At 41.0% G+C, this 11,018-nt stretch overlaps 1 protein-coding gene and 1 pseudogene across 1 annotated transcript; both read right to left on the bottom strand.

Moving 5' to 3' along the window:
* Positions 1–1,992: 1,992 nt before the first annotated feature.
* Positions 1,993–2,931, bottom strand: LOC118933046 (olfactory receptor 51I2-like). Its single transcript, XM_036927015.2, has one exon. The coding sequence runs from the start codon at positions 2,929–2,931 to the stop codon at positions 1,993–1,995; it is 939 nt and encodes a 312-aa protein (XP_036782910.2).
* A 5,980-nt stretch (positions 2,932–8,911) lies between these two features.
* On the bottom strand, positions 8,912–9,863 carry LOC118933100 (olfactory receptor 51L1-like; annotated as a pseudogene).
* Positions 9,864–11,018: the final 1,155 nt, after the last annotated feature.

Below are 11,018 nucleotides of genomic sequence, written 5' to 3'. Positions count from 1 at the left end.
CATACATATGAGTGAATTCAAATCTCTTTTCATGACCCATCATCCATTGTATAATGTGAACAATCTACTTTGTAGGGTTGTGAAGATTCATAAAATATATTGAAAATTTATAAGTTTGCTAACACTCTTACAGATCTCCTTTTTATTTTCAAACTTCTTTCCAAATGTACTCATATTTCACATACTACATCTATAGTATTACCACAGATTTTCCATATACAGTGAAGATTAAAACATGCATTTCCCCAAAAGTCTTTCAAATGTCATTGGGATTGTTTAACTTAAGCACCTGTACTGGGACTGAGAATGATTTTTGCATTAAAATCATAAATGTTTTACTGAGAAGTTGAAGGGCTTAGTATCTGCTAGAAGCATATTCTTTTGACTTTAGAAGAAGCTGAAAAAGTAAGAGAAGAGGAAAAATGGTAGTCAATACAGAAAAAGAGGGGAGAGAGAAAGGATAGACACAGTCATCAAATGGGGTTAAATGCACACAGAAGAAAAGGGGTAATATAAATGTAAGGATCAAGGAAATATATGTAGGTCTGTATCAATTCATTCAATAATAATTTATTCATTTACCAAATATTTATTGAGCAGCTAATATTCCAGGCACTACAGGGGTCACTGGGTGTATACAGTGAATAAAAGAGACAACCAGGTCCATGTCCTACTAAAATTTAAGTATACTGTGTTAGAGAAAAATTAAAAATATAAAATGGTACAAAGATAATTATTTGATTACAATTGTGATGTTTGGAATAAGATAAATGACAAGAAGCAAAAAGTGCTGATAGACTGCATAATGGAATAGGGACGGGGGAATAACCAGTCTTGATAGCCACTGAAAGCTACTAAGAGGAAGATAGGGATGCTTATAAATCCACACCCCCACAAATCCAAGGAAAACAAGGCTCCCAGAATATGTGCCCTTTCGGTGTTACCCTAACATTCGGTGAGCAGTGACTTTCAGTACAATTGAAATCTCAGAGTTCAAATTCTCAAACTGAGTATATCCAACACTATTTTCTTGATCATCTCAATGCCAATATAAAGGAACTTCTTCCAATGAGGTCTTCGCAAGAGGAACTAGAATTATTCCTCAAAGCCAGAATTCTTCAAGAACCTTACAGCTTCCTGATACACAAAACTCTTCTCTCTGGGCTTATTCTCAGTGCGTAGCTTCAGCGATAGGGCTTTGTCCTAAGCATCTAGTTTGCTTCTAATCATCCCAAGGTTTGCATAGGTTTTAAGTGTAGGCGTAAATATATGTATATATACATAATTTTATACATTTTTTATAACAAAAGAAAGTGTTGGATGTATTATTCTTGACTTTTTAAAAATAATACAGGTAAAGTGAGAATTCCTTTGTTCCTCTCTTCACAGACTTCTCCAAAAGAGCTATTATTGTTATCAATTTAGCATGTCTTTATACACATAATAAACTGATATTTTATGTGACTGGATTTTTTTACAAAAGTGTTATCAAATGTGACTGTGTGTCTATAGTTTTTTCTTCCTTCTGTCCAAGATTACATCTTGGACACCTATCAGTCTGGGTCTTTTTTTGTTATTGCAAGATATTCCATAGGATGGACAGACCCTAACTCATTTAACTATTTGCCTGTTGATTGCCAGGTACTTCTGGGATTAAAAAAAAAATCTTATTTCAAACATTACTGGAGTGAAAACTCATATTCAAGTGTCTGTGTTCATGAACAAACATCAGAGTATGACTGTAGGGCAGTGTAAGAATTAGAATTTCTGGGTTAAAGAATATGTACTTTTTAAGTTGACATATATAACAAAATAGCAAACAAAATACTCCTAATAATGTCTATGTTACAATGTAAATTATACCATCTAGTGTATGAAAACATGTTCATCAACATGCAGCTTAGGCAAGCTTTCTGACAAGGTGAGGAGTGCTGTCCCCACTCTGGCCCGCCTTTGATGATGAAAATGACCATCTCCTCGGCCCTAGGCTCCTTACTGTTTTCTTTGAAGAAAGAGTTGAATTAGTGCCTGGCGTATCTGCTTGGTTTTAACACTGTAGATGATGGGATTGAGCACAGGAGGCACCAGGAGGTAGACGTTAGCCAGGAGGAGGCGGACGGCAGGCGCAGCGTGCTTCATGAAGCGGTGGACCAGGGCCACGCTGATCATGGGCACATAGTACACGAGGACTGCACAGATATGCGACACACAGGTGCTGAGGGCCTTCCGCCGTCCCTCCCCAGAGGTAATGCCCAGCACTGTGTAGAGGATCAGCACATAAGAGATGACGATGAGCAGCGAGTCCAGCCCAAAAGTGCAAGTAACGATGCAGAGCCCCAGAATACTGTTGGGCCGAGTGTCCCCACAGGGCAGCTGGATCAGATCTGAGTGGAGACAATAGGAGTGGGAGAGGACACTGTGGCCACAGAAGGGCAGACGCTTCAGGAGAAAGGGCAGCGGAAACATGAGCATCACACTCTTCAGTCCAAGCGCAGCACCAGCGCCAGCAATTCGGGGCAGAGTCAGGATGGCCGTGTAACGCAGGGGGCTGCAGATGGCCACAAAGCGGTCCACAGACATGGCCAGCAGAACTCCTGACTCCAAGATGGAAAATGAATGTATGGAGAACATCTGCAAAAGGCAGGCTTCAAAACAGATCTCATTGGCTCCAAAAAGGAAGATGCCCAGCACCGTGGGCAGTGTGGAAACAGAGACACCAAGCTCTGCGAAGGCCAGCATAGCCAGGAACAGGTGCATCGGCTGGTGAAGAGAGCTGTTTTTTTTGATCACTGCCAGGATCAGGCTATTGCCCACAAGAGCCACAAGATATGTGGAGCAGAATGGGAAGATAAACCAAGGATACAGGGCCTCCAGACCAGGAAGACCAGTCAGCAGAAAATATTTTGGGATGCACTGACTGGTGTTGAACATTTTCTATGTCTGGAGCCTGGGGACTTTGATCCAGGGAGGTGCCAGGGATGCAAACTGGGGTGAGACACGTAAAGGTTATTGGAGAATGAGGGGGACCTGCATATTCCACTGCATAGTACTATCTGCCAGCTATGTCCCTCCTCCCATCCATGAATAGCTTCATTTGGTGTTCAATGCTAAATGAAAAGGTGGAGTCATACTTCAAATAAATATACCTCCAGAATAAGGGAATCAGGTAGAATATTTTATCATTCATATTTAAAGCTAATCTCCATAGTGGTTTCACTGTGTGTATTTGGCAGGAATTTAATGTTTCTCAGGTCTCTGTCAAGAAGTGGTACTGTGTAGTTTAAACAAGACATCATTGAAAAGACACTAACATAAATGAAGCTATAATCTGTAAGACATGTGAATGTTAGAGCACATAGAATTTTAAGTGGCTGATGGAGATGGAGTTAAGAATAAAATCGCTCCAATGTTAGTACAGAATTGCCCAGGAGATAAAGATTCTACATGCCCATCCCTGCCACTCCGAGGAAGACCAAAGGCTTCTCTCCACTGGGGACACAGACCTGTCTGCCTTTACCTGGATGAACCATCTCTACAAGGGGCTCAGCTCCCCGTGTGCAGCCCGCCACCTCTTGGATGGTCACTTTGGCTTTTACATGTGGTGGGGGAGAGAACAGAAAAAAGTCAATGGTATAAAAATTAATTTGCCCACTGGAATTCCTATTCATGGAAAGAAGTATTCTGCCGATTGGGAAATTCCTCTCTAGCTGTCAGTCCACATGTTGCAGCTCACATGATGGTTAATCAACTAGTGCTTACTGTGTGTGTGGGCACAGGGGGCAAGTGCCCAGCATATGGTCCCTTCCGACCATGGTTCTGAAACTTCAGAAATAAGGACAAATGTTTTTTCATGCCATCTCACCTCAGTAGAGCTGGTACCTTCTTAAATCCTGCCTCGGAAGGAAAACTCTGCATCTCTTTACATTATCCAAGAGATGTATCTGTTAAGGAGAGAGGAAGATACCAAGAAGATATATCTATGAGGAAACCTCCATATCTCAGGATGGAAAGTCAATCAAAATCTCTGTGTTAGAAAAAAAAATGAGAAAAAAAATTGTATTTGTCTCATCAGGTAAAGAACACAGATCTGATTCCTCACTGGAAACAAAAAGAAAACACGGTACAGGGGGAAAGGTATTGGAGATGAGGACACTGGAGGTATTGAAAGGTGGGATAGAGTTGAACTTACAAACATGATTTTAAATCCCTCATTTTTATTTTCTAGTGGGCTATTCTTTGAGCTTGATCTTTTTAAAACCTGTGTGATATGCATGATACCCCCTTCACTTCAAAACCGTCTGATGGAGAGGAAGACAGTGGCTTATGATCATGCATCAATTTTAATTAACAAAGGGAACTGCGGTTTTTGCTCTCCTGTCACTGTTTTAAGATGAAAGAAAAATTCTTTGTAACTCATACGTGTGTCCTTTTTGACTGGCGCACTTCTTAATGCATGTGGAACTCTGGTGAGATTTTGATCCTCAACTTGCCTCCTCTATAAATACTGACACACCCTAACAAGTCATCCCCCGCCACCCAGGGCCTCCCTGCGATTTCTCCTTTGTTGTTGTTATTATTGTTTGGTTTGTTTTTCTTTTCCTTTCTTAAGTATCCCAGCATTCAGTTCAACTAAAAAGGTGCACTTTGAAACAAATCCAACCTCTAGCATTGTTTTATAACCTCTGGCTCCCATGTCAATTCCATGTCTCCTTCCTCACACAGGCAGGTAGTCAGTCACTTTCTACAGCAGCCTGTCAGCACACTCGCCTCTAATCTAGCACTTGGTTCCCTATAGTGCAATTTAGTTGTCTGTGTGGTTCTGGCTGTCTGCAGGGTCTTCCAAGGAAGGCCTAGAGCCTATATTTTGAACATACCTCAGGGCTTAATACCCGGAAAGGGAGGAAGGGGAGGAGGGCAACAGGGAAGGTGGCACACACCAATACACAAATTTTTCCAAGCTAGGAGTTTCAGGAGAAAAGGACTTAGTCTTCTTTTATTCAAAGAGAGACATAAAATAGACTCTGAGGGTTCCTTGAGGACAGAAAAATAAAGTCAGATCCTTTTGCCTCATTATATATGAAGAGTTGCTATTACAGAAAGTCAGAGATCAATGCTAATGAGTGAGGTGAGAAGTTGAGTGGGAAATACTACAAGGAGAGGTTAAAACCTGGTGTTTGGTAGGGAAAGGGCAAAATAAGAAGTATGAGAAAAGAAAGGAAATGTATTGATTTAATTTTGTGCATCAGGAACTCTGGAAGGATGCCCTGTGTATGTTATCTTTGCACATGTCACCTTATTCATTTCCTCAGAATACTCCAAATGACCTAGTCATACTCATTTTTTAACTTGGAAGAGAGAGAAGTTGGCATTTCAAGTGACTTGCCAGAGTCACAGGGGCAAAGCTGCAGCTGCAGCTTGGAAAGGAAGGAAGCCCGATCAAGAGCCATGCCAGGAAGCCCGTGGCGATACACGAGACGGTGACGCGCTGCCTCAGCCAGAGAAGCGTGAGGGGTCTGGGAACAGAACAGGTCAGCCGGGAGCGGAGTGGAGAGGGACCAGGCACTAGCGTGTGTGTGGCTGCCTGAGTGCGATGGGACTGGCTAGGCCTGTTGGTATGGAAGGTGCAGGAGAGGAGGGCAGATAGGCCTAAGACATGATGACAGGTTTAAAAACAGAATCAAATATCTACTTTAAAAAGAATTGGATTTGGGGACAAAACAGAGCTTCCCTGTCCCAGGTTTCCTGAATTAATAGAGAGGAGATGTGTAGAACAGACTCCAGTTGTTTCTCCGCCACAGTGAGGCTTTCAGGACAAAAGATTTCTTCCTCCAGGGAGGAGTCTTTCCTGACATGAGGAAAGGGAAAATAAAATATGGGCTGGAAATGCACTGCATCTGAGAACAAAACCCCAGGTTCTGCTCACCTGAATCAATCTCCTATCCTCCTGATCGCAGGGGCTGGATTTCTGGCCAACTCCTCTCTACCTCTGTGAAGGCCCACCTGCCCTTCAATGTGTTTGGTCTCAGTCCTGGTCCCCAGCTCACTAGCTGGAGCCAGGGGCTGAGTGGCCTCCTTATTTATCATGATTCCAGAAGTAGCTCTGTCTTGATTTTGCCAGTTAGTCCCCTGGGAGACACAGGCAAACCAACCTCAGAAGGTGCTGCCTCTGGGCCTACAGGAATAATTGTGCAAGAGCACAGCATCCTAGAAGGTGTTTTCTGGGGAATCATAAGTCAAATTCTGTGTACATGTGTACTCATGCATATGGGTGTGGGCTGATACATGCATAACCATGTTCCCTTATGTAGAATTTTGTTTGCAAATTTTCATGAATCTGTGAGCATGCATATCTTCCCACAAATATATTTACCATTGAATGTGCATTCATGTAGATGGTAAAATGGCAAAGGTATGTCCTTGATCGCTAACCTAAGGAAAGAACCCCTAGATCTAAGTAAAAGGTGCAATTAGGTATATACATTCTTATCTGTGTTTGTGCATGCATGTATTGCATTTCACTATATACTTATGTATATATAATATTATATGTTTGTTTGAAGGCCCTTCTAAAATACTCTGACAATTTCTTACACAATAAACCTGTTGGTCAGGGACATTCCTGTGTCCTAAGGACACAGGCAGAAATTGCTTGTGCTGAAACTGGCAAATACGATTTAAGGGGCCCTTTGAATTTGTACCTTTTCAGTTCCTGTTTTCTGTTCCCCCTCTACAGCTACTTTGACTTGTACCCTAAGAGGAATTCTAGTTTATTTTCTCTGAAATTGAGATTAAGTGATCTCTGTTAAATAATAGCATATATATGTGGATCACTTATTATGTACCACTTGCAGCTTAGAGTCCTATTCTGAGTCTATCTTCCCACTTCATGTAAACATAACAGTCTGTCAAACAAGACTCATATTTTGTAAATGGGAATCCAGAGAGGATACATATGTCATGGATGAAAGACGGAGCAGGCAGTGAAGCAAACACATTTTATAATAGCAAGTTATTTTAATTTACTTTCTTTCTCTAGCTGCTTTCCAATCATACTTCAGGGACCTGGTTGGAGGGAGCCACTGTTATATCTATATTCTTAACAATCCTTATTTAAGTGACAGATCTTAGAAATATTTGGCAACTACTATTAAGCTGTTATCTGATTCATGGGTGTCGTATTTAGTTCTCCCTCTAACTCTATAAAAGATATACCATTCCATCCAGATTTTCTGGATGAGGAAAGTGGATCTTAGGCTAAGTAAATTTAAAGCCATGCTAACTATCTTACTGTGGTAACCAAAATTACAATTAAGCTACAAATTTATTTTATTGCATTAATTATACTTTGAAATAAAAAAAATTGCAGCAATTCACACTTTATTGAATTCATTATTCTGGTCTCACTTTGAGTCAATTCCTATCAACTTTTTTTCTTAAGTGTGGTTATACAAGTACCTATTTCTTTGTGTGTCTGCTATTTTTGTTGTAGTTAAAACTGCATATATTAGACGACATAATGCTGAACCTCTGGATTTTATTTTTTTCTGGAGTGTTGTTATTATTGTGTTTTGTTTCTTTGTTTAGTAATTTTCTAATTACTAAATCTTTCTCCTTTGGGGCATTTCTTAGCCTTGTTTGAACTCTCACAGTAAGAAATCTCATTAATTCAAATATTACTAATTACATATTTAAAGTGTTGCTAGACATTAAAAGATTAATGATCTCTAAGAAATTAGATGAACATATAAAATTCAGAAAAATGTAATAATTTGTTTTAAAAATAGTGTTATTGCCTGGTCTTGGGAAAAATCTAAATTTTTTTTCAAATAACGAGTAAAAACTAGTCTTAAGTGACTGGGTGGTGGGTTAAAAAGTACGAATAGGCTTAGAAAACTGATAGTTGACTGGATAAATAATGAGGGGGTCAATTTACTTCATATTTATTTGTAGAAATTAGAGGTATGAATAGGATTCAAGGAAAGGCTTAGACCCAACTCAGACGCAATGTACTTTTATAACTAATCCAAGTCTTCTTTCAAACAACAGTATACCACTAATGGGAAGTGTGAGTACATTATAATGACAGAACAGTCTCATTCCTTCCTCCCATCCCTTGTAGCATTACTGACATTCATTTCACTTATATATAAGCATACTTAAATGTACATATCACATATGCATGTGTAGTTGAGTACATTGTTGCTTTTATTTTGAAAGAACTATGTTAGTTAAGAACAAGAAAAATAAGAGTTTTATCTTATCCCACTTATTCCTTCTCCAATATGCTTCCTTTAATTCTGTGGGTCTGAGTTTCTGAACTACATTATTTTCCTTCTCTCTACAGAGCTTCTTTAAACATTTCTTCCAAAGCAATCCTACTGGCAATGAATTCCCCTCAATTTCTATTTGTCTGAAAGTCTTTATATCTCCTTCACCTTTAAAGGGTGATTTTACAGGGGACAGAATTCTAGGCTGGTATATATATGTATTTTTTTTTTGTTTTTTTTTCTGTATTTTTTTCTCTCTCAACATTAAATGTTTCATTCCATTCTCTTCTTGCTTGCATGTTTTCTGAGAAGCTGTATATAATCCTTATCTTTGTTCTTCTATAGGTAAGATGTTGCCCTCTGGCTTTTTTCAACATTATTTGAAAAGTTACGTTTAATTTTCTGCAATTTGAAAATTATATGCCCAGGTATAGTTCTTTGGCATTCATCTTGGCTGTTGTTTGAGCTTCCTGGATCTGTGGTTTGGTGTCTGACATTATTTAAGAAACTCAGGAAATTCTTCTTTCAAATACTTATTATTGTTTTAAATATTTCTTCTGTTCCTCTCTTTCTTCTCCTGGTATTCTCATTATATGTTGCACCTTTTGTATTTGTCGCATAGTCCTTAGTCCATCCCCAATGCCTCACTGTATTCTCCCCAGTGAAATCACCTTGAGAATGGCCCTGCGAATCTGCTGGGTCTTGATGCTGTAGATAACAGGGTTCATCAGGGGTGGGAAGAGCACAGAGACAGTGCCCATGAGGATATGTACCAGGGGAGAGGTGTGGTGCCCGAATCTGTGCACAATGGACAGGCCTAGCACAGGCATGTAGAAGCAGAGTACAGCCAGGATGTGGGAGACACAGGTGTTGAGGGCCTTGAGCCTCTCCCCTGCAGAGGCAATGGCCAACGGTGCGGAGGATGATGGTGTAGGAGAGCAGGATGAAAAGGACATCAGAGCCCATGGCCAGCATGATGATGCACAGCCCATACAGTCTGTTGAAACGTGTGTCAGAGCAGGCCAGGCGGATCATGTCCTGGTGAAGGCAGTACCCATGGGACAGCGCCCCAGGGTGACAGTAGTCAAATTTCAACAGGAGCAACGAGGGCATGGCAGTGATGGCAGCACTCCACATGCCCAGCACACTCCCCACCAATGCCACACGAGGACCTGTGAGCACAGATGCATAGCGCAGTGGGAATCGGATGGCCACCAGGCGGTCAAGAGCCATAGCGAAGAGCACAGCTGACTCCATGAAGGAGAAGGAGTGTAGAAAGTGCTGCTGCAGAACACAGGGCACCAGGCCCACCATCCGGGCATCAAACCACAGCACACCCAACACTGAGGGCAGCGTGGACATGCACAGGCCCAAGTCTGTCACAGCCAAGATGGCCAGGAAGTAGTACATGGGCTGGTGGAGGGAAGGGTCAGTTCGTACCAGATGCAAGATGGTGGCATTACCTAGGAGGGCCACAAGGTATCCTATAAAAATGGGCAGTGAGATCCAGTGGTGAGCCCATTCCAGGCCTGGGAAGCCTGTCAGCAGGAATGCAGAGAAGCTCATATTGGCCCGTGCTAGAGGGGACATCCTCATTCTCAGGAGGCCTATTCACTCTGGGAAAGGGAGCAGGATTTTGAAGGTTACTAGGGCATTAAGCATGGACCTTCTGCTGTCACAGGCACCAATCTTCTGCTGCTCTGGCCTCTGTGAGCTCTCTGGGACCCAGTCCCCTCTCAGCGTACCACTGCCCTCACAAGCAGCCTGTCCTCTTTCTGCTTTCTTCCCTCCTTCTTATTCCCATCTAATCTTTTACTTACTTTAGTGACATTAAGCCTCAACAGGGCTTTTCTCTACTCTTATTCTCGACCAGCTTGTAAAAGACATGTTTTTTTTCAACTTCTCTGTATAGCTCAACCTTCATAGAAAACTCAGATTCTAAGAAATTCTGTTATTTTCAAATTGTCTTATTTGTATGACCTCTTTTTCTGGTAGAAGAAGTTGTCTCAATTTTTATAGGCAAATTGAGGATGCCTGTAGAGAGTTTCATCGAATCTGCTTTCCACTTTATCTCTTGTGGTCATTATGTGGCCCTCTCCATATATCCGCAAGATCAGGAAAAGAGGCATCTACTCTTCTCCAAAATCAACCCCTCTCAAGGTACCCACGACTTACAGTCCATATCTCATGCCCCCAGCACCTTCTCAGGTCCCCTGGGAACCTCATTCCCCCTCTTATGAAGGTATGTTAATTCATCTGATACAGCTACATCTTTAAACCTGCTACTTTATTCTAATTTCTGAGATTTCTTTTTTTTTCAATCTGATTTCGGAGTGTACTGACATGCCTGCTCCCTTCTTCTTTTTAGTCTCTGCGTTTTCAAAGATATCTCTCCTTAGAAATTAAGCTGGAGGCTTGACACAATTTACACAACTTTAATGAATCGGGTAAACTTATTAGAGGAATGTTTCTAAACAAGTATTGCTAAAAGCACATATTTATACGTATACCTTGAAAGAGAAACAACCATGTCGAGCCTCTTCCATGCTCAAATCAGTGTATTATATAATAAAGACAGGGAACCTACAGAGATGCTCACAAGACAGCCCTGCTATGCTGGATTTCAGTGTCTGACAAAATATTTGCTTCTGTGTCATCATCAGCAAAATAATGATAACTGTACTTCCTAATCAAAGAATGGATATTTTTCATTGGCATGCCACATATGTAGAGTTTTGCACAAAGTCTGGA

This window comes from Manis pentadactyla, chromosome 9 (genome assembly GCF_030020395.1).
Source record: "Manis pentadactyla isolate mManPen7 chromosome 9, mManPen7.hap1, whole genome shotgun sequence".
NCBI classification, from domain to species: Eukaryota; Metazoa; Chordata; class Mammalia; order Pholidota; family Manidae; genus Manis; species Manis pentadactyla.
The sequence above is the reverse complement of the archived record's forward strand: the minus strand, read 5'-3'. Positions and strand labels throughout refer to the sequence as shown.